At 42.1% G+C, this 24,882-nt stretch overlaps 1 protein-coding gene across 1 annotated transcript in view; it reads right to left on the bottom strand.

The window, feature by feature from the left end:
- The window catches only part of ZBTB10 (zinc finger and BTB domain containing 10), a 36,782-nt gene extending 11,937 nt beyond the window's left edge, over positions 1-24,845 (bottom strand). Inside the window, exons 1-2 of the mRNA XM_046642198.1 lie at positions 23,877-24,845; positions 13,154-14,042 (exon numbers count right to left, since the gene is read on the bottom strand). Coding sequence (XP_046498154.1) covers positions 13,154-14,042; positions 23,877-24,845 — 1,858 coding nt within the window. The remainder of the gene's footprint in view (positions 1-13,153; positions 14,043-23,876) is intronic.
- Between the last annotated feature and the right edge of the window lie 37 nt (positions 24,846-24,882).

Raw genomic sequence — 24,882 nt, 5'->3', positions numbered from 1 at the left:
GCTGTGTAATTGAATTAAAGGGGGCAAGCGGAGACCTAGGGAGACCGCTTAGGAAGCTGCTTCGCCAACTGAGGGGAGAGCAGATGGTGGCCTTGACTCGGGTGACGGCAGTGGCGAGTGGAGAAATGGGCGAACTTGAGAAGATTCGTGGGAGAAGTACGGACAGAGCCTGGTGACAGACTGTGTACGAAGGGGGTGGGGTTTGAGGGCAATGAGGGAAGCTTCTAACCTGTACGAATGGCAGCTAGGGAACCTGGAGGACTAGTTTTGGGGAAAGAGGAGTTTAGGAAGTTTAGTTTATGAGCATATTGAGTCTGACATAACTAATAAAGGGGCAGGATGTGTGTGCGGTGGGGATGGTGTTGAAAGGTTCAGTTCTAGACACTGTCCGGGACCCTGCTGTGTGACAGCTGTGAAGCAGGTCAGTGTGCCTCTCTAAAGCAGAGGTTCTCAAAGCATGGTCCTAGACCAGCAGCATCACTGGATCCTTAAGTTGAAGTTTAAGGATCAAATGAGATAATAAACCAAAAGTGCTTATTAGCTCTTTGCCTGGTACACAGCAAACACTCGAAATTTTAATTATTTTTTTCATTTAAGCTTCCAAGTGGAGAAATTCAGTACCAAAGGCTATAGATCTGGTGCTTGGGGTGGTGATAAAAATGTTTGAGTTGTCAGAAAATACATGGTAAATAAAGCCATGGGAGTGAACAAACGAGACCATGAGGAGAAGACTACGAGAAATATACAGAGGAATCTTAGCATTTAACAAGCTAGAAAAAGATATAAAAAGACTTAAGGAAAAGAGTATTTTGAGAAGTAGTCCATTGTGACAATTGCTGCCAGAAATTCAAGATGAGGACTGAAATGTGTGGTACTCTTATTTCATTCAGTAACTATTGAACACATAGTGGTCACTGGTGATCTTAGTGACAGCAACACTGGTGGATCAGTGGGGCAAGTAGAAAGAGTAAGAGTGGCTTATGTTGTGAATGGAAGATGATGAATTATCAGATACAATACCGACCTTTTGAGAAATTTGGCTGTAAAAGGGAAGAGTGAGAAATAGAAGGTTTTTTTTAAGGTGAAAGTCATAAACATGTAAATACTGAAAGGAAGAAGTCACTAAGAAAAGGAGAAGTCAAGGGTATTAAAGAAATACTGCAAAGAAAAGGAATTATCAATTTTGTAAGACTCCCAGGGAATCTGGTATCCAGAAGCATCCGTTTGGGTACCTCAGAGGGACAGCAAAGACAATCAGTATATACAGAGAGAAGTGTGAAGACAGGCACTTAAGGACATTACAGTCTGCTGGCTGTTATTTTCTCCATAAAGTAGAACAGCAGAATGTGAGGTTAGCACCTAGAGGCACTGGGTGAAGTCTGGAGAATGAAGCAGCATGGAAAGCAGGAACAGTAAACAGAGGTGCACTCCTCCCCTGTTCCTTGAGAGCAGGGAGACTGTTTAGCTTTTATTTTCCCAGTATTTATCACAACGCATAGCAAATAAAAGGCTTTTCGACAAATGCTGTTAAATGCTGGCTTGAATATTCCGCCCTTTGCAACCCTGTACTACTAGTTTAGTTTGAATTGTATTGGAAGAAGAATTTCTCAATTTTCTGGTATACAGTAACACTAAAACATATCTATGAACTGAAATTTAGTGGCTTTGTTTTCCTATGAAAAGTTATATGTATTTCAATAATCAAAAAATAAAATTAAAATCATTATCCAAAAATTTTACTAGGTTTCCCAATTTTTTTTTTTTTTTTTAAAGATTTTATTTTTTCCTTTTTCTTCCCAAAGCCTCCCCCGGTACATAGTTGTACATTCTTCGTTGTGGGTCCTTCTAGTTGTGGTATGTGGGATGCTGCCTCAGCGTGGTTTGATGAGCAGTGCCACGTCCGCGCCCAGGATTCGAACCAACAAAACACTGGGCCGCCTGCAGCAGAGCGCGCGAACTTAACCACTCGGCCACGGGGCCAGCCCCCCAATATCTTTTTTAAAAAGTCATTACTCTAAAGTGTACAGTCCGTTCAGAGGGCACTTCTTAAAATTCTGCCAAGAAAGTTTGTAAATACAGGATGTTTCTATTTAGGTGGCATTCTATAGTGACTTGCTGAATGCTTTCCTCAGCTAGTTCTTAAAGCAGGCATTTCCTGTCTCCTACCTTCCCTCTAAAGTATCACAACTCACCTGTGATCTTGAATCCTACATGGACACTAAGCACAGAGCATCTGAGCCTAAAAGCCTAACAGGTGGCAAGTGCACCGGTCCTTTGAACAACATTTCCTCTCAGAGCCAACGCCAGACCCATACGACAGCGAGGAGAGCTCCTCTGAAGGGAACCAACTACTTGGTCCTTGACACCAAAAACGAAATCTCAAAAGAGGCCAGGACTTCCAGGCTGACAACAGCCTCCATAAACAGCACGCTAACTCGGGAATCAACGCATTCTATCACTGCTGCACCTTATCTGAAACCAGCCAAACCGCCAGCAACTCATTTTTCATCACTTATGCTGATGTGAGTGGGGAGAGCCAGGCAACCAACCTTTCACTTGAGCTGGGAATGAACTCTCGGGCATCATCTTTTTCTCTAAAACTGCAGGATTAAAAAGTAAACTCTAATGTGCTTGCTTTTTGGGACACTCATGACCTTCCTAGGGAAACTTTTCACTTCATTTAAACTAAGCAAAGGGGGGTAAGATCTCTCTGCAAAGAAACAAAGATCTTTTTTTTTTTTTGGAGGAAGATTAGCCCTGAACTAACTTCTGCTGCCAATCCTCCTCTTTTTGCTGAGGAAGACTGGCCCTGAGCTAACATCTGTGCCCATCTTCCTCCACTTTATATGTGGGACATCTGCCACAGCATGGCTTGACAAGCGGTGCAGAGGTCCCACATGGGATCTGAATCTGCGAACCCCAGGCTGCCGAAGCCGAACGTGCGAACTTGACCGCTGCCCCACCAGGCCGGCCCCAAAGATCCTTTTAAAGCGCTTTTAAAACATTACTTTCACAAGATAGCAGCTATCTTCCTGACTGGTAGCAGGTATATGTAATACTATTCAAGTGATCAGCCACATACAATTTCTCTTATTTTTACAAAGGTCTTTCTCCAGTGAACAGGTAACAGCAGACCTCTCCCCAAAAGAACACTAACAAAAACCAGATTTTATGCATGGAGAAATCAGTCCTTTTGTACACGCTATCTCATTTAAAATTCACTATATATTTACGTAATAATAGCAGGGTAACTCTTATCCTGGACTTTATGAGGGGACTCTGGTGAGCTAGCGGCAGAGCCTGCACTATTTATCCACCGTATTACACTGCCTCCTGCTAACGTACTATGAGCACAAAGCTACAGGCCTGGCACAGCAGGCAATCGAAACAAACGCACAGCTGCAATCCCGGAACAAGACAGCACAGGAGCAAAGTGCACGCATCTGAAGCTAACTTTCCTAGTGACACCTGATGTACTTTTGCTCTAAATAAACAAAACCAAACCTTATCCACACTGTGTGTGAAACCAACATTCACCTTATCAACCTTCTCTTTATTGAAGAAAACCATCTCCAAAATGTTAATTGTGCCAGGTATTAGTTATCATTGCTCTTTACAAGCCATACATTTGTCTATCTTTAAAGCACCCTCCTCTTCAGAGTTCATTTTTTTATAATTCTGATTAACCATACATTTTAAAAAATGCTATCTGACACATGGGTTTAAAAAAATCTGATCAAGGGCCGGCCCCATGGCCGAAGTGGTTAAGCCCACATGCTCCGCTTCAGCGGCCCAGGATTTTGCCAGTTTGGATCCTGGGCGCGGACATGGCACCGCTCACCAGGCCACGTTGAGGCGGCGTCTCACATGCCACAACTAGAAGGACCCACAGCTAAAACTGCACAACTATGTACGGGGGGCTTTGGGAGAAAAAGGAAAAATAAAATCTTAAAAAAAAAAATTGATCAATAAGCAATGGAAAGAGAATGAGACTAAAAAGAATGGTAAATATCTCAGTCCCACCCTCAAAATTTAAAGATTTTATTTTTCCTTTTTCTCTCCAAAGCCCCCTGGTACATAGCTGTATATTTTAGTTGTGGGTCCTTCTAGTTGTGGCATGTGGGATGCTGCCTCAGCATGGCCTGATGAGCGGTGCCATGTCCGCGCCCAGGATCCAAACCGACGAAACCCAGGGCCGCCGCAGCGGAGCATGTGAACTTAACCACTCAGCCATGGGGCCGGCCGCCACCCTCAAAATTTAATAGCAATCATAACTTTATTTTCTTCACATAGAAAAGAGTAGCATGGGGCTGGCCCAGTGGCACAGTGTTTAAGTGCGCACACTCTGCTTCGGTGGCCCAGAGTTCGCCGGTTCAGATCTCGGGTGCGGACATGGCACCACTTGTTGGGCCATGCTGTGGTAGGCATCCCACATATAGAGGAGAGGAAGATGGACATGGATGTTAGCTCGGGGCCAGGCTTCCTCAGCATACAGAGGAGGATTGGTAGCAGATGTTAGCTCAGGGGTAATCTTCCTCAAAAAAAAAAAAAAAACAGCAACAAAAACAACAACAACAACAAAAAAAAGAGTTGCAATATTTGCCTGCTTCACAAAGTTGCCATTAATAGTGACATTAGAAAAGGAAAATCCTGAGTAAATTATAAAGTGCAATGAAACACAAGGCGTGGATCAGGGAGGTTAGTCTTGGTGCCCGTGGCTCTAGGTTCCTGGCCCACAGCGGGCCAGCACGCCTTCCCAGCACGCGGCGAGTGAGCAGCACAGCAGCCGCCTGACAGTGCCACACACAGCCGTGCTGGGAAGAAGGGCTCCCTGACCACGTGCTTTGGTTCTCAAAATTCCAAACATGAGGGAGGTACAGACGAACCCAGATTTTCTTAAAACACAAATATTCTTGAAAAGAATGAAATACAAGAGGACACCGCAAATCAAGGTTTGAGAAATAACTAAAATGCCATTGTACAAAAACTCTTCAGAGACTCATTAAGATCTATGAACTTCTGCTTTCATATAAATACACATCAGCATCAAGTTTCTCTTCTCTGAAGACGGTTTCAGAACTAGGGTCTTTTGGTTTTTTCATAAACAGGTACAGGTTTTTTCTCTTCATTCATTTTATGGGGTTTTTTGTCCCTTTCAGTGCAGAGTAAATTCACTTGCAAATGTACTATATAAAGCACCCTAACAGTTCCTGTAGCAGCCTAGAGACTCAGCAAACAGCAGTTTCCCTTCACCCCCAAACGCGTTGACTCAAGCGACTGCACTCTCTTAGGCCAGGCTCCGCTGTTTCCTCTTTGCACTATTCAAACAAGGGTGCTGTTTCTGCCTTCCCAGGCCACGACAGGTCTCCCCAGGTCACTCCACACTCCAATCCACAAACAACACCCTCCAAACGTTTGTGTGTTAAAGGCAAACACAAACAAATCGAATCTGTAGCTAAAAACCTCTCATTGCCTCAGAGTCTGTAAAATAAAATTCACAATTTATGACCACGTCAAACAAAGAGAATCACAATCTGGCCCTAACCTCCTGAGCCAAGCTCAGCGCCCCCTACTCTCCCCTTTCTATTCTTTTACCACTTATTCCAATTCCTTGCCACCCTGTAGTCAGAGAACGCCCCTCTCCCTCTCCGGGCCAACCGCTGCACGATATGAGATGCAGCCCTCACTGCCTTCTCTGGGGTGTTTTCTCCCACTCTTTCAATGTCAGGAACCTCCCAGCGCACCTGTGCCCTACTCCCTACTCAGACTCATCTTGGCGCACTGGCTCTGCTTCTGCCCCACAGCCGTCCCGTCCTCCCGTGAACAAGTTCCAGGTAAGGGACTTCCTTAGTCTTGACATCAACATCTTCTGGTATGTTGCTTAGTTTCTTGGGGACTTAAATACAAATTTTATAACCAAATCTCCCCTTATATTACGATGTCAAAAGCTATTTGAGTCCCAAAAAAGTAATATTTGGTTATAACATATTTTCTGGAGAGTCAAGCTTTGAATGAAAATTTAAGTCTTATCTGGTCACCCCAGAATATTGAGGCTACCTCAGAAATCAAAAATTCAGTTTTATAAAAACTCTCAGAGATTGACACCTAATAGGAGTTAGGCAACTTAAGCCCCTCAGCAGGCAGAAGTCACAAAATGCTTTTCTAACGGGTCCATACAAGGTTCCTTCAGCACCAGCTTTAGTCTGGCCACAGAGATCCTAGTTCCATGGGGTTCCTAACCTTTCTGTAAGCATCAGTCTAGCCATCTCTTGGGTCAAACATGGCAGACAGGGAAGGAAAGGAGCACTAGGCAGAGAAAAAAGTACAGGAGGGGGGAAAAAAAGAAGGCAGAATATTCCTACCACTACACACAGTCATGTGCTACGTCACGACATTGTGGTCAATAACAGATGCGCACATGACAGCAGTCCCATAAGAGGAGTACCATACAGCCCAGGTGGGTAGTAGGTTACACCATCTAGGTTTGTGTAGGTGTACTATACCATGTTCGAAGACTAAATCGTCTAATGACACACTGCTCAGAATGGCTCCCCGTCATTAAGCAATGCACGACGGTAGTTGCCTACTATCATCCTTTTAAGAGTAAATATCGAAGAGTCTTAAGTATTAGTATATCCTACAGCCTATTAACTGCTGGTGGACATTTATTTTTTTCAAATGAGCATCAGGTCTTCAAACTACCATTTGTACCCAATTGTAAGTTTCTAAGAAAAATGACAACATTATCACTTACAGTTCATCCTTCATAAGATACACAACCAAAAGAATGCCTGAAAGGTAGAACAGACACTGGAATCCCCTAAGAGAAAGCAAATCAATCTAGGTCCATAAATCTGTTATCTGAAATGCTTGGGGCAAGACGTACAGTGCGAACATCTTCAGATTTTAGAAAAGTAATAACTACAACACCCCCAGTGGGGTCTAGGGCATCCTGTAACTAAAGCAGAATTTCTAAAACAAAACATATGGATATTCATAGATAAGGAAATAAGTAAAAAATATAAATGGCTGGTTTTGTTGCCAACTAGGTATCAAGTTTGTTGCCAAAATGATTAAAGCTCTGGGTAGTTTTTACAGCTTTCAATATTGCAGAATATTCCTTGAATACTGAAATTTTCCTTCCTTCCTTCTTTCCTATTAGAGACATCATATGGGATACACTCAAGGCTAGTCTATCCCATATGACACTCAAGGCTAGTGTATCTTAACTGTCAGAACTGGTTCACAGCTCAAGTTTTGTGGTTTAAACATATTTTAAATAGCTCAGGGGCTGCAAAGCGGCACAACAGTTAAGTGTGCGCACTGCACTTTGGCAGCCCAGGGTTGCAGGTTGGCATCTGGGCATGGACCTAGGCACTGCTCATCAAGCCATGCTGTAGTGGCACCTCACGTACAAAATATAGAAAGATTGGTACAGATGTTAGCTCAGCAGCAATCTTCCTCACCAAAATCAATCAATTAATAAATCATTCATAAGTAAATTTATATGGCATGGTCAAAATATTACGAAGTCTCACATCAATCTGGCCAATTTTCAAAATTGTAAAAATGTTTAATAGGTTTAAAAATTTGATCGTTTACAAATCACTTCAAGGGGCTGGCCCTGTGGCCGAGTGGTTAAGTTCACGTACTCTGCTTTGGCAGCCGGGGTTTTCGCCGGTTCGAATCCAGGCATGGACATGGCACTGCTCATCAGGCCACGCAGAGGTGGCGTCCCACATGCCACAACTAGAAGGACCCACAAATAAAAATACACAACTATGTCCCGGGAGGCTTTGGGGAGGAAGAGGAAAAATAAAATCTTAAAAAAAAAAAAAAATCATTTCAAGATTCCAAAACATCTGAAAGTAATGCCAAATATCAATTATCACCCAAAACATAGAAGGCAGAAGAGCTAGTTAGTAGATAAATCTGATTAAAGAGTTTACTGCAATTAGAAGTAATAATCCATTACTTCAAATATATGACTCATTAGGACAGCTTAAAGATATTTAGTCTGAGCATTCTTTTCTCAAAGTTGTTTTCTTAAATACTCAAATTACATGCTTTGTAACCACATGGCAATTATACAAATTGAAAATGTAAAGCTTAAACCTCATTTCAATGCTACTTGTAAGGATTAATAAAAATGTACAAATGCTGTAAAGCTGTTTTCCCATCAGAAGTATAGATGAAACAAGTTTTATTTAAAAGAACTCTAAATTATATCCTTTGATCAAGTAAAACCACCTTGCATCTGAACACTTGTAAGGCATTAAGAAAAATTTCAATCATCTATACAAAATTATATCAGCTTTTATTAAAGATAAAAATCAATGATACAATCTACTGCTGCATTTACTAGAAAATGCTTTTGAGGAAATTGTCTATTCTACTACTCGGTGTCAACTATATAAAACCCCACTGGATAAATTCCTTTAAAAATTCAGTACCAGAAAAGTCTATCGTCCTGTAGAACAGGTATGATTCCTTCTTTTGAGAGGCTGCTTAGTATCTTAGAGCCAATTAAAGGCTTAATTAGGGCAACCATATTAGCACCCTTCTTTATTGCTAAATTATATTTGTATTTTTACTGATTTGTTTCTTGTCAGCCATTTCAAAATCTTTGTTCAAAATGAGCTGTGTACACATGCATAAATACAACGTATGTCCATATGTGGAGTGCAGTTATTTACAACGGATACAAACTGCTAGGGATTGCTACTGGTATAACACAAAAATCAAGACTCAAACCATATTCCATAAGAGTCCAGAGCATCAAAAGATCAAAAATGGGATTAACATCTGACTTGTTCTGATTAAAAGCAACAACATATGTGAACACACTTTGTAAAACAATTCAGGCATTTACGCCTACAGTTTCATTTCTAATCTTAGACTTTTATCTACTTTATTTGGCTGAAATTTGTTTTCTGGTTGTGAATCAGCAAGACAAGGATTTGGATTTAATGACACCTTTTTGCCTATTACCCAGAATTTAGTTTCTCCTGACAGTTAATTATCCCATAAACCCAATAAAACAGTAAAAAGGACAGAAGTTTCTAACCTTTCCTGAGCTCTACTTTCAAGTATCCTCATATCAAAAATGATCTGAGGCGAACCCAGTAGTGAGTCAAAAACAGCTATGCTGGTGTCTTTAAGATTACAAACAATGCCATCTGAATAAAGTCCCTGATATTTATGGGTATACCTTCTTAGCTCACTATCTTAAAGTCTTTCTTTAAGAAGGATCTGAACACCAGCTTCAACATTATGTGGCAAGAAGACAACACTGTTTAGAGCTGTGGTTTACAAACTGTGGGCTTAAGAATCTGGGGGAAGTCACAGCTCCTACGAGGGACCCACAGAGCCAAACACTAGGCCAAGCACTGCTTGTGGACCAAATGAATAACTGACTACGATTTCCCAGAAGTTTAGGTACAGAACTTTAAATTCATTTAAAGGCATTTATTTTGCTGAAATTTTTCACTATTTTCTCAATAAATGGAAATTAAAGTATAACCAATGATGTGAGGTTCATAAAAATGTTTGAAGTTTTAAAAGGGATTCATTTTTTAAAAGACCAGGTCTGCTAGTTTACTAATGGCAAGGTTTTAATGTGAGACAGCCCTAAACATGAAACCTGCCTCTATTTTTACAGCTGAATGACCTTGAGAAAGGCCTTAACCTTGGTAAGCATAGACCCACTGTTATACAGTGGTCAGAGCTTGCCTGAAGAGTTGTAGTCAATTCTGTGCACCAAAATCTCAGGGGGAAACAAGCTATGGGAGACTATAAGCAAGACAGTAAAAGGGTCTGGAATTCACAAGGTGGCAAGTACAGCACTGAACCTAGAAGGGGACTTCCAGGGAAGTTTTCACATGTCTAATTCTGCAGTTACCAGGTAGACTACAGAGATTACAGGTTAGGCTCATACTCGACTACTCAAAATGCAGAACTAAGAAGGTGAAAAGAAGCAAATTTTGGCTCAATATAAAAGAACTTCCTGGAGCCAGCCTGGTGGCCAAGGGGTTAGGTTTGTACGCTCTGCCTCGGCCGTCCAGAGTTCACTGGTATGGATCCTGGGCAGGGACCTAGTGCCACCCATCAAGCCAGGCTGTAGTGGTGTCCCACATAGCAAAACTAGAATGACTTGCAACTAACTAGGATATACAGCCATGCAGTGGGGCTTGGGGGAGAAAAAAAAAAAAAAAAGAGGAAGACTGCCAACAGATGTTAGCTCAGGGCCAATCTTTAAAAAATAAATATATAAATAAAAGTAACTTCCTAATACTCATAGTCATCCTACACTGGATAGGCCGCTTTAAAAAGTATTCTTTCTAGTATTTAAACAAAAGGTCAAGCTGAGGTTCTGAAACCATCTACCCAGAACTTGATAGGAAGTACACTGCACCGGAAAACTGACTTTAAAGAACCTCAGTAGTCTCCCAACTTTAATGGGAGACTAAGATGATAATCCTGTAAAATAAGCACCGTATTTTAAAGGTGAGGAAACAGGTTTAACTTAATTTGATCAAGGTCACATAGTGGGTAAGCGGCAGAGCTCATCATCAAATCCTGGATCAGTGTGGCCTCTTTCCTTTCATTAGCGGACCTCAACCTTGACTCACAGTATAGTCACCTGTAGAGCTTAAAAACTTCCAATAACCAGGCCACATCCCACACCAATTAAACTGGAATCTCTAGTGGAGAGAGCGAATCCTCATGGTCTGTCAAGTTCCCAGGTGATGCCCACGAGCAGCCGTGAGACCCACTGCTCTACTCCAAGGGTTAGCAGTAAAGTATTGGACACAGCCATGTCCATGAGTTTACACACTGCCTACAACTGCTTTCATGCTACAAGGGCAGATAGGTAACCGACCTTACGACCCGCAAAGCCAAAGATGTTTACTGTTTGGCCCCTTACAGTAAAAATTTGCCAACCCTGGCTCTATGTCCTCTTATCTCCTAACCATAACCCTCTTCTAAGAGCACTATCAACATCCATTTTCTGCACTGAATGAAGTTGGATTTAGAAGCACTAAAAAGTTTAGGAGGTGGAATGTAGCACTCCTGACACAATCACTGATACAACCAAATTTGTGATCTACGCAAGGTTCACAGAACCCAAAGTGGATACCAATGACAGAAGAAGGTTATCTTTTATTAGATGTAAGAGATAAACTGAAAACACTGGATTACCAACAAATTAATTTATGGTAGACGTAGTCCACTGAGAGAACCTCGGCGAGGGTGCTTGCCAGGGTAATCGCTGGTAACGTTGTTACGTTTGAAAGTGCAAACTGTCGTTCAATATTAGTGCTTTTCTTTTCTTTGAATCGCTCCAATTATATGTGGCATTAATTTTAAGAATGGGGTAGTTCTGATTAGTTTTGCCAATCAACTACTACCTAAAAAATCTGCTTATTCCTTAAATTGTGTGTGTGTATGTATATGTACTTAAAAAAAGCACTACAGGGTTCCCATCATACTATTAAATGATTAACCTATGGAGCAGAAAGACAAGGGAGCTCAAATTTTTGAGAACTGCTTCAAGGTCTTCTATATTAAAAATTAAACCAAAATACAGTGCTGTAAGAAAGTCTGTCTACCCTTAATACTTTAAAGAAACTGCCTCTGAGGTTTTATTGCTAAAGACTTCATGAGTACGAGGGAAAAGATGAGCAAATAGTATTTATTCATTATACATGCATGCTGATTTAACGTACATAAAATGAAAGGAAACCAATGAAACTAAACTCAAACCTAGAAAGCCAAAGAAACCATTTCACAGGATTACTATGGGCATCCTGCTCTTTGGGAACTAAAAACAATGATTCTTTTTAACAGAAAGTCCTCCATCCCCAGATGATCAGCATCATGTAAATCAGACACTGAACAGTTACAGAGCTTTGAAGCAAAACAAGCATTAAATCATGAATGACAGTGGTGGACATGTCTGGGGTCTGCATAGGAAAACCTCAAACCCACTGGGCTGCTTCTTCAAATAAAATTAACTTAGGTACAGGCAATTAAAGGTAAAGAAAGTTTCAAATCTTTCTGCTCACACTCTTCAACAATGGCTCCCTACCCCCTTTTTTAAAAATCCACACTATAAATGTGATACGCTGAGATTCTTGTATACATTCCTTCGGGGATATATTGAAAAGTAAGGCCTCAGAGGTCTCTCTTAGCTAATGCCAATGAGAATGAAAATGAGGTGACAGTAGGACAAACTTAAAATATTCCAGCTTCTGTAAGATTTATGGTGAGAAGAGAACACTAAGTAGCTCTAAACAAACAACAATAATCCTATTATCATTTGCAAAATTAAACAAAACACTTAAATGTTTAATTACAAAAAAAATTGAGAGTAAAGAAAGTTAATTAAGGGGGGCTGGCCCAGTGGCGTAGTGGTCAAGTTCACGTGCTCCACTTTCGCGGCCCGGGGGCTCACAGGTTCAGATCCAGTGCAGGCCTAGCAGCACTCATTAAGCGACACTGTGGCGGCGTCCCACATGAACTAGAGGCCGACTGGCACAGACATCACCTTCCTCAAGCAAAAAGAGGAAGATTGGGAATAGATGTTAGCTCAGGGCCAATCTTCCTCACCAAAAAGGATACATAATAAAAAGCAAATAAAATGACTAAGAAGCAGCATTTGTAAAAACAAATAAATAAAATGGGATTTAATCACACAAAAAAAGAATGTTAACTAGGGACCAAAAAGGTTCTGAAATGACAAATTGATTATGTATGACAACTAAAGATTTCACTTTTTCCAGCACTGGGTACAAAAAAAGTGGGCACCAAGGCTAAAGATCGGAAAAGTCAAAGAACTATATATGGAGTCCACATGTCATATAACAATATGGGCAAACGCCTGATTATTAACACAACCTTTGAGAAACATATATATATATATATATATATATATATATATATATATATGTATATGTACACGCCTAGAGAAAAAACTAAGATACACCAAAATTATGTGCTTGTTTGAGTGATTTTTCCCCCTCTATTATAGCATGCAAATTTAGTCTTACTTATATAATGAAAAAAATACTTAAAAATTATACTTCAAGACTATATCCAACTAGCCCCGGAATGAAAAGTGAAGAGATACCCTCAGATACGCAATGTTTACCTGGTTCCTCCTTGATGAACGACAAATCTTCTTCCGGATAGGCAACAGGTGGCGGCAGCACTGAGCAATCTTCCAAATTCGTTTCATTATTAGGTGGTATATTATAAATAAATCTCTTTGTAGTTTGGTTTTTCCTCCTTGCTTTGCCAGTCTCTTGAATTCCCTGGGATCCCACATTATTCCAAATAAAAACTTTTGTCTGACCTTGAGATTCATTTTCAGCCAATTCAGGTGAACCATCCTGGACCCAACTACTGTCATTCATTTGGTAGCTTTCTATTTGGCCCTCATCGACATTACAACCATCATTTTCAATTTTTACATTACTTGCCAAATTGGTAAGATTCCGTGTTGCCCAAAAGCTGGCAATTTTTTGATCCCGTGATGAAGGCAGACCATCTCTATTAACTGGTTTTCTATTATTATAGTCCACGACTACAGACTCTGGAGCTTCTGATTTAATGCTTATGTTTAAGGCATCTTTAATGAAATTTCGGCAAGTTTGAACAACTTCACTCATTTGAAGATAGCTGGCCACTGTCATCACTTCAATGGCATTTTGGCTTGTGAGCACCAGGTTACCAGAATACAAGAAGTCCAAGATGACTGAAAAACCTTGAACTGCAGCAATATCTAAATGGGTAGTATTGTTTTGGTTAGGGCTTTCTTTGTTTGAAAAGCAATATAAAGTCTTAAAGTAACGGCTGCCTGCAACCAGGATGTTCTTATGAGCTTTAAAGATTTTTCCGCTCACCACAATGCTGACATCACAAAGAATACCTTTCTTTCTCTGTTCATTCAGTTGTCGAAGAAGCTGATAGCAATAAGAGTTCTCGTTTGGCCTACTATTAAAGTCACAGTACCCCTCCTCTGACGGCATTTCTGACTCCTGCAAGTGGATGGAAAACACCAACATTAAATTTTACTTACTTTTTAAAGCCCCCAAACCAAGGAAAACAAATATCATCAATATAACTTCTTAAAAAGCATGAATCAAATATCCTAACTTGTTAGTAATCATTCTCTATTTTGAGACTGAAATGTTCACGATCCCAAATATTGAGAGGAAAGGAGTGAATAGCTCGGTGCAAGCCAGGGCTAGTATAAGAAAAATCACACACATCTGAATGAGATCAGCAGGATTTCCTTTAAAGAACAACATGTATCATGTCATTCTTTTCAAATACCAGCTAAGAACATGGATTGAGAATTATTTAAAATTAAAATAAAATGGGCATCTTCTTACATAAAGGAAACTTCCATTTAGAGGAATCAAATTAGTCTGCCTCATCTCTTTAGCTGATAGGAAAGCAGCAGTCTTTATGACTGAACTTAAAATATTCAAGTTACAATATGCCAGGCATCTCATCCCATTTAACCCCATTAAAAAGGCAAATTTTAGTCTTGGCAAACACTGAATCAAATAGTTTAGGTCAATGAAGTTAATTAAGTCTAACTAGAGATAAAGTTAAGACCCTAACAGGAAAATGTGCTTCAACTACAAGAATATCCAGTTATATAATTTCCCAATCAACTTTCAAAATGCCTTCTCTCTTTAGGGTCATAAATACTAACGGTAAGGCAAAATTCCTGAACTCAAAATTCTTAATGCTTATAATTTTCCCTCCTATCAATCTTATAAGTATTCCTTACAGTTCTGTTTAGCATCACTAAAGTTAGGGCAATTTCCTATAAAACAATAAAGGTTGTGTGCTCCGACAGTGAGAATGAAGGAGTATGATCTAGATTTCAGAACACTTCTATACCAGTTATTAACTGCACGCCCTTGGGCAAGTCATCATCCCTGAGTCTTCTTACTGCAAAGCAGTCCTAGAATGTTCTAATTAAGGCTCCCAAAGGCAGAGATGTACGTCCCCTCAGCACCCTGAACAGTGCTCGGCACACTGTTTAATAACTTAGCTAGGTTAACTCAAGTAATCATTTTTTTCTAATAGAAAAATTGCTTAGATTTTCCTAGTAGAAAAGATGACTGAAAATGGCAACCTTATTTGGCTGTTAAAAATTCATATTTTCCTTGATACAAAATATTAACTTAAATACAGGCCATTTCTATAAAATAACGAAACACACACACACAGATCTACAAGTATATGAGCATGGGAAAAACATGGAAAGATGCATACCATGTTGTAAAAATGCTGGAGGGCTGATGTGCTTGGAGAGGAGAAGAGAGGGAGGGGGAATTAGGAAACAAACAGAAGGCTGTAGAGAACACAGTTGTTAGGACTGCAAAAGAATATTCTCATGGAAACAATATTCTAAATGGTGGTGAGATTCCTAAACAACCCCCAAACTGTTCCACTCCATCATGAGTATGGCTAAATTACAAACATACTAGGTTTAACGCCGAGCTCTCAACACACGAGGCCATACATATAATAATCCCAATTCTCTGAAACTAAACCAGGTCACACGGTCCATCCAAGAATTTTTTTCTGCTTCCAGATATGAGAAGTCAATTGAAAGAACCCAAATATCAGAATCTCAGGACGCTTGAGTATTTCACAGGGATAATGGAACAGTCGGGATAAGCCTGCAAATCTGGGGTATCTGATCACTACTGAACGAAGCACAGAAAGTAGAGAATTTCTTTGTCATTTCCAACTGAGGCGTGGCAGTCCTATCACCCCCGGGGACCCAACTGCATAGCGCCTTCATACTCTAACACCCTTCCTCCACCTTCTCACTCTCTCACACCAAAACGCCCCACGCTCTACATCAGTTATCTTCTCCTCCCACCACAACACCCAATCCTTAGCAAAAACTAGTGACAGCCAAGGTTGGAGTAAAATCATCAAAACAAATAATTCATGAGTTAAGTCCCACATTTTTGATTTTGCGGGGTGGAGGAAGGGAAGTGAGGTAAAAAACGTTTTAACCTTAGATCTTGTATATAAACCAGTATGTTGTGAAATTTCAAACCATTTAGCAAGGGGGAATGAAAATGTTTAGGACTTGTGTGAATAAAGAACTAAACCAATACTGAAAACGCTATAATCGTTACTGCTACAGTGTAATTTTCTATAAAAGCATCATACTGTTTACTTGATCTCCCTTTTACGAGACTTTAGCAATAAGACTTTACTAATTTCCTTATGCTTTCTACTCACTACAGAAATTTCCAAACTTGAACTAGGAATCTTTCTTGAAGGTAGGCCTGAAACTAAGCTTTGCTAATGCGTGCCGTACCTACACAGCAAAGCTCACCTGCTTCAAAGCTCCGACAGATACAGCTTTAACAGTGCGAATGCTCCGAAGGGCAGAAACTGTAAGCACTGATCAAAATCTGGCAGCACATCATGAAATGTTTGTGGGAGCAGTGAATTAGCATTTGCAAGTCAAGAACTGCCTTACGTGTAGACATCAAGCAGTCCAAAACACTTTTAAGGAGGTGGCCACGTCTAACTGTAGTCAGTCACTTTAGGCTACGGTCACTGTGTTCTGCATTTTCTGGGCCAGTCCCAATTTCTGAAATTCTCTGCCATTATCAGACCAAATGTCCTAATTTTTAAAAATAACTCAGACAAAAGTGTATCCACCAAAATATTTGCCCATTCTATTTTAACACAAACGATACGAATCAAACCAACTGTTCAACCACTGTTTTTGCTCGTTACTGTTGTACGAGAACAGTAATGTTCCCGCTGTTACAAGCAACACCAGCAACTTCTTTTTCACTACTGATTAGAGCACTATGCCATGTTTCTGTAGCAACTATTAAATATGTCCTTCGCAATGAAAGGTTTACAAGTCAAGAGTTTATGTACTCTCCAAGGGGAGTATTATTTGAGGATTTGGGTGAAACAGAGCTGAACAAGCACAAAGCACTAAAATAAACTGCCAATATTATTTGCTGAACCAAATAAACTAAGAAATTCTTAGTTCTCAAATCTTACAGCAAGTCCCAAAGAACTCAAGTCATTTCTGTCTCTGGCTCCTTCTTTAACTTCCACGTCTACTCTGAGTCTACTGGAAAGCTGAGATATCACTGATAAGTAAAAAATATACTGACAAAAAGGTTTAACTATTTCCATAGCTGGTCTTTTCAAATGTTGGGAAACTTTTTCTATTCCTTTTCCCAAAAATGAAAACACAATTTAGCCCAGACATTAGTCTAAACTGGCTAAACAAGGAGATTTTAAGGAAATGGACATTCAGACTTCTAAAATCAGACAATGTTGTTACACTGGAGATTCTGTAAGTATGAAAAGTCCTCAATGCTTTTATTTGTGAAGATTACCTATAAGTAAAATAATAATTTTAGATCTGGAAGACGTCTTAGAATTAACCCTTCCCAAATTAAGACAATACAGAAAGGTGTCTATTTAGTTAAAAACCTCATAACACATTATCTTCAAATTTATTTCAGAAAGGCTAAAAAATGTAAACGTTTTACTCATGAGGAAAAAGCTGCTGAAGCTCAAAAAATACTGACTTTACTCATTTATTTAATAAGCATTAAGTGAATGCCTACTTTAGACAGGTTCAACACTGGGGACCCAAAATAAGTAAGTACAGTTCCCAAACTGAAGTCATCCTAGCAGCCAAGACTTTCAAGGTACCAAAGAGTGCATAAGCGTGTTACAAAAGCAGAGAGAGGTGTATCTAATCCAGTTTTTTGGAGGTGGGGGAAACGCTTTTTGCAAGAAAGACCTGAACAGAGCCTTAAAGGATGCAAGAGTGGAACGGGATGGGGCCGGCCCAGGGGCACAGCGGTAAGTTCACATGTTCCGCTCCTTGGGGGCCTGGGGTTCGCCAGTTTGGATCCCGGGGTGCACATGGCACCGCTTGGCAAAAAGCCACGCTGTGGTAGGCATCCCACATATAAAAAGTAGAGGAAGATGGGCACGGATGTTAGCTCAGGGCCAGTCTTCCTCAGCAATAAGAGGAGGATTGGCAGTAGTTAGCTCAGGGCTAATCTTCCTGAAAAAAAAAAAAGAGAGAGAGTGGAAGGGGAGGATGAGCATTCTAAGCCCACGAGACAGCATGAGAAAAAAGACCAAGATGGTCTACAGCATCCTCACAATTCCAGATTTATGAAAGAACTTCAAGGTGATCTAAAAAAAAGCCCAAGAAATGCAAATATGCACTTATGAATATTTTTGGAGGTAAGTGTCTATAGCTTTCATCAGATTATCAAGAGACGGACTTCCCCACGAGATTAAGAACCACTGAGGTAGGTGCCTTACAGAGCTTTAGGAACAGAGTGATCTGACTGGATTAGCAGACATAAAAATGACTGTGGCAGTGAAGCGGAGGATTAACATCAGGGGACTAAGACTAGAGATACTGTGACCAGGGGAAGCGACTGTTAACAGTGCAACATACTTGCAAGAAACAAGGACCTTAACCAGGGAAGGCGGATAATGTCAACGGAGGGAGGGATGGTGAGGCAGAGCCTGGAAAAATATTTGGAAGGTAAAATCAGCAGAACCCGAGTAATTAACTAGCGGGGGGGGGGGGGGGGGGGGGGGGGGGGGGGGGGGGGGGGGAATCACAGGGCCTTCAGCCTTCTAGCTTGGGGAGTTAGATAAGACCACCACCCAGTCTCCCCACACTTCTGAGGGGGAGAGAACTTCGGCCGCAAACAGGGAGCTCATCTGTGGTCAATCCATAAAGGATAAGACAACGCTATTTAACCAAAAATACAATTAGTATTTACTTCCCTATCCAGAACTATAGTCCTCTTCTGATAAGTGGATTAGCAGACAAAAAGATATTTCCAACACAAACATCAAAGTGTAAACTGAAAGCATGAAAAACATAAAAAGTCTGTACTATTTTGTTGCCACAACCCACTCAAACAGTATATTGGAAAAACAAAAACATCAATTTCCACTTTCAAATCCAAATTTTAGAAAAAAACAAATTGAATTTCTAGAATGAGGACAAACAAGGCCACAGCAAACATGATGCCATATAGATGCCTGCTGGTGGCACTGACAAATTCTAACAGTCAGAAGAGGACAGGAAGGTCGGAAGGTCTCCTTTGCAGGATTCCGATCACCTCTATGACCTCCCTGAGTGTCAGCATCTTCTCTTGCAGTCTGAGTACCATCTCCAGAAACTCTGATTCCATAGGTCTAGGGCGGAAATCTTCAGGTGATTAGAAAATCCAGCCAATTTTGGATGGCAAAGATAGGCTTTACTACCCACTCTCTCCTCAAAACCCACACACAGACTACACAGGTGCTTCTAAACAGAAACACATCGTATGTCACCATAATTCTCCCTTCCTTAAAACTGCTAGTGTGCTCACTGCTTAACAAAATAAAATACATTCATTTTAGCACGATAAGAGATCTTCATTACCTGGAGTCTGTCTATCTATTTAAACCTGATTCTGGTGGGGTTTTTTGTTGCCGTTTTTTGCTGAGGAAGATTTCGCCTGAGCTAACATCCATGCCAATGTTCCTCTATTTTGTATGTGGGTTGCCACCACAGCATGGCCACTGACAGATGAGTGGTGTAGGTCCATGCCTGGGAACCAAACGTGGGCCGCAAAAGCAGAGCACACTGAACTTTACCACTAGGCCACGGGACTGGCCCCCAAACTTGATTTATCATCCTGCTCAGCAACCAAATTATCCACTTCTCAGAGAAACCAAGACATCAGTATCTATTGTGCTCATGCTGCTTCCAACTGCAATGCCTGGAATGCCCTTCCCTCCTTGTTCAACACCTATTCATTCAACACAATTAAGTTCGGGAGCCAATTCTACACGCTTCTCCCAGCCTTCACAAGTCAGTCAATGACTTCCTTCCTTTAGTGTCTTCACTGTGACCTGAACTTACTTCTAACATGGCACCTATCATTTTGGTGTCATATCTGTCTCTCCTCACTAAACTACAAGTTTCCTTGAGGGCAGAGAAAATGTCTTACTTATATGTTTCTCTCCGGTGCCTTGCAGGTACCTAATAAGGAAATTTAAGGGGGAAAAAGAAGCCAATCCTAGACGCACTATAAGGTACAGTCAAAGACACACTACTAAAAAGTTGAAAAACACAAGGGAAATGAACCAGCTGTTACTGAGTCACAATGAGTGAATGTTAGAACCTATACAGTTACACAAAACGGTTCTTAATGGGCCACAGGCTCATCTTTAACACCTATTTCTCCTTCGTGAAGAGTTTTTTGGACTTTCTTCCTAAATTGATAAAAACAAATCTTTGAGCTTTATTTTTGCCGAATGCAAAGAAAAGTGTTAGATCTGTCTCACCTTTGCTTTAGTTGCTGACATCAACATATTCCAGTTAGTAATTTCAATCAGATCACAGATCTCAATTCAGTATCTACTGTCTAGAAAGGTTAAGTACATTTATAACAATACATTTGAGTGCATGTTTTAGGTTTAGTAAACTGCAAAGAGTTGACAGAATGCGTCACTTAGGCTGTGAAAATTTCCTAACTGGGTGGAAAGTGATCTAAACCAAGACAGTGGCAATCACTGTTATTAAGGCAATTTTAAAGCCCTCGGGCCAACAGTCAAATCCTGTGAGCTAATCACTGAACCTGACTCTACGCAGACACAGTTAGTTGTCACAAAATAAAAACTATGTATGTTGTCCCTTACATCCTTATGAAGCAGACGGGGATCTCTCTGAAACAGAAGGCTCAGAACAGATTCTGAAAGCATGTTTATGCACTCTCCCATGAGCACTCCTTAGCAACCAACATCCGATTAACAGAACATCAAACTTTTTAAGTGTGTGCTACAATGTTTTGGTCACTCCCATGGAATCAATGAAAAAGGACTTTTCTTACTTACAGAAAGCACAAGAAATAAAACTAACTCTTAGTGACAGACTAAGATACGGCCAAACTCCTCTCAAAAAACAGGTGTTCTTAAAATTAAAAAAAAAAGGGGGGGTGGTGTGCAGGAAATGAAGGGACTGAACTATCCCTGGCCTCAGACTGAATTCTCGCTGCAGAACTTCAGAACTCTCATTTCAATACTTTTAAGGCAGGAGAAAACTAATGCAAGATATTCTTTATGCCACTGAGAAAAATTGCAAGTATGATGAGGAAGTCTCAGGATGTTCAAAGAGCTGGATGGCTAAAGACTCTGCGCGTATGAAAAAGAGCACCGGACTGCGCTCTAGAATCAAGAGTCCCTGAGATAAAGCGACTTCCAAACTGACAAAACCGTAACACTGAGACGTGACGTACCAGGCCACACACACAAAATCTTGTTACAGGAGACTTATCTACGACAAAACTAGCTAACAATGATGATAGTGGTCATCATTTACCAAGTGATTCCGTGCTGGCAGACATACTTTGCATACAGGAGGAAACTAGAAGTTAACTCATCTGCCTGCCAAGTAGAGAGGATTAGGACTCAGGTCCCCCTAATCTTAAGCCTTCAGAGACTCTTACAGACTGTGTTATACTGCCTCCTACAGGTGATCAAAGGCTCCAGAGCGGCGAGGGAAAAAAGGGACTGAACCCTCCCCAAAGGAAGAAGTCAGTCAGTTCTTGAAACTGTCACTCACTCTAATAAGACAAAGAGATTACGTAGGTGGTACCTAGGGTCAACAGCACAGTCACACCCCAAACTAAGGTTAGTTAGAATGAAAACAGAGACATGATTAGGATCAATTCAGAGTGGAAACATCCAAAATCCAATCAAGGGAACCAAGAGACTGCCTCAGACAACCAGGACTTCCTATACTGCACTGTCTCCAGTCTAATGGAGGCATGTGGTAAGAGCTAGACGGTCTGCAGATTGTACCTATAAAAAGGGCGTTTCAGGGGGACCAAGGGGAAGGCAGGGATAATTCAGAGATCAAGGTTAGGAAGGGCTCTGCCTAGGAATGAATTTCCTGCTCCAGATATGCGCCCAGGGGAGAAGGAGACACCACACCAAGTCCATTATGAGGTTGTCCAACTAATTCCCTTTCCTCTGATTTCAGGTTCACTAAGCAGCTAACTATAATTTGCATTCCCATTCAGATTTGCCTACAGGGAGAGAACATGCTGATAAGAGTAACTGGTCCACTGTTAATACTAAGAAAATTCATTCCAACTGTCTTCTTAAAATTTTCTAAATACCAACCTACCATTATTTAGAAAAGCAGACTTCCATTTTCACAAATCCCCCAGCTCCATCATCTCACTAAACAACTTCAAGAAGATATTACTTAACCCTTTAAAGCCTCAGCCTCCTCTTCTGTAAAACGGGAACAAATTACCTTGCAGAGTAAGGTAAATGTGTGTTTGGCATATGGAAGACAAGGAAACGTTAGTTCTATTTCACTCCACCGCCCAAGCTCACAAACCTACTAATTGCAGAAAGCTGAGATCTGAACCCAGATTTACTCCAAAATCCTTTCTTTTTCCATTACAACATTCCTTATAGGCTCTAGTCTCAGTTGTCACCAAGGACTCTAGACTTAGCACAATTTACTTAACCTTTCTGGGCCTTCTATCTTTAAGTGACCTTCCTTCTAAGGCTTAGGCAACTAAAATTTGTACAAAAACTATCGCCATTGTCCACTGGGAAAAATAACCTTCTGCTTTAAAGCCTTAACTTCTGGAGGAACTTCTGTGGTACGGAGTTATCGGACAATGTAACTCCAGTATAAGTGTTCTGAGCAGAAAGATCACTCCAATAAAAACACAGAGGGACTAATATCTGAAAGCTGACTTTCTAAAGCCAATGACTGGCTACCAATACAAAAGGATGAATTCCACCCACCACCACAGGTTGTTTAAAAGTCTTAAAAGGAGGACTGATCAATATCTGGTTGGTTTGAAAAGGGATTACGAAAATGGTAAGACTACCACCTTCATGCTGGAAATATTACAAGAACTAAGAGCTAAAGCATGGCTCACTTGTTTTGTAACTAAGGACTTACGATCTCAAGCAGTTCGGTAAATATACTCCCTACCAGTCTAAGTCAACCACTCGAGACAACTTCACGTTAAACATTTCTAATAGGCTAAATTTAAAGTCAACTGCATTTGTAAGAAACGTTTTGAAAATGGGAAGATTACAGAAACTCTCAGCACAGAAATCTGGGTAGAAGGAAACAAGAAAATGCAGTAATTTACCAAAAACATGCCTGTGGTATGCAAGAAAGTTCAACAAGAAGTTCAAGGGAGATGAATTTAGTAAAATTATTCACAAGAGAAAGGACTGTCAATCCAAGCAGCTTCCTCTACATTTACATACTACTCTCACATTTCACATTTTCCTGACCTGATAGAAATTTTCTCGGATGGATGTTTTCCTGAAAGGGCTGGAGTCAAAGGTTAACGAAATTGTCTCACTCATTCTTCAAAGAGTTACCAGCTTTTACTTCCACCGGCACGCTAAAAAACTATGAACACAGGGCAGTTCTCTAAAATCACAGCTAATAAAACTTTTGACCGCAAAAATCAATCTTTTAGGGTGAAAACCTTCAACCTCGCTTTATTAAACTTTCCCTTTGATCTAATCTGATGGGCAAAGAAAACTACGTTATAAAAAAAAATGTAAGAGAAATTCAGCGCTACGATTAGAAAACTGCCATTGCATGCCCCTCCCCACCGCGGCACAGATAACTTTGGGAAACTTGCTCCCAGCCTTTCTAAAGCCCCGCGCAGAAGATCCCGCGCCTCTCCCACCTGGAATGATGCCTCCGCCCGGGAAAGTGGTTTTAGGTGATAACCGCTTTCCCTGAAAGACCTGAAAAGCGCGAGCAGGACCTACTGTACCTGGGCGTTGGCTTCGTGGAGTTTGTGCTCGGTGGAGACGTGATGCCTCAGCAGGAGGGTCTTCTTGTAGTTGCGGGTGCCTCGCGACAGCTCATCGTGCCCCACCTGGGGAAGGTCCCCGCTTCCCCCGTCCTCGGGGGGCTTGTGGCACCAGCCGCAGGACATCAGGCCAGTCTCCTTGGAGTACCGCAGCCAGGGGAAATCTTTGAGCCAGGAGGTCTGGAAGGAGCACTGGAGCTTCTGCAGCAGGGACTTGGGGCGCGCGAGCGGAAGCTGCTGGACGGCCTCGCCTTCGCCAGCTCCCACGCCGCTGCCCTCCGCTTCGTCCCCGCCATCGCCGCCCGAGCGCCTGCTGCTGCCGCAGCTGCCGCCTTCCGCCCCGCTGCCGTCGCCCAGGCTCGCCCCCTCCTCCTCGTCCTCGCTGCTGTCGCTCAGGGACGCGCCGTCCTGCATCGCCTCCTTCCCCTCCAGCGCGTCCAGCTCCAGCTCCACGGCCGCCGGCCCGCGCCCATTGAAATGCCTCGGGGGCCACGCCGAGGGCTCGGGGCGCCCGCGGCTGCTGCCATTGTTGCCGAGCCCCCCGCCGCCGCCGCCGCCGCGGAAGGCCAGAGTCCGACGGTTCCTCTCGGCGAGCAGGGGGCCCCCCGCGCCGCCGCCGCCGCCGCCCAGCGAGCCGGGGCCCCCCGCGTCCGGGGGCAGCAGCGCCTCCTTGGCGTCGTCGGCGGCCGGCCCGGCGGCGGCCTCCAGGGCTTGGGGCTCCAGGCCCTCCAATTCCGCTTCCTCGTCGGCCCCCCGCCCATCGGGCTGCGGGGGAGCGGGCGGCGGGGGCTGTCTCGGCTGCGGCTGCGGGGGCCAAGCCGAGGCCTCCCCGCCGGCGTTATTGTTCGCGGAGCCGCCGCCGCCGCCGGCGGTGACCAACCCGCCTCCTCGGAACGCCAGCGTCCTGCGGTTCATCTCACTGAACGACATGGCGCGCGCCGCCGCCGCCCGGTGCTCCGGCCCGCGC

Source organism: Equus quagga, chromosome 16 (genome assembly GCF_021613505.1).
Source record: "Equus quagga isolate Etosha38 chromosome 16, UCLA_HA_Equagga_1.0, whole genome shotgun sequence".
NCBI lineage: Eukaryota > Metazoa > Chordata > Mammalia > Perissodactyla > Equidae > Equus > Equus quagga.
This window is presented reverse-complemented; position numbering and strand designations above follow the sequence as displayed.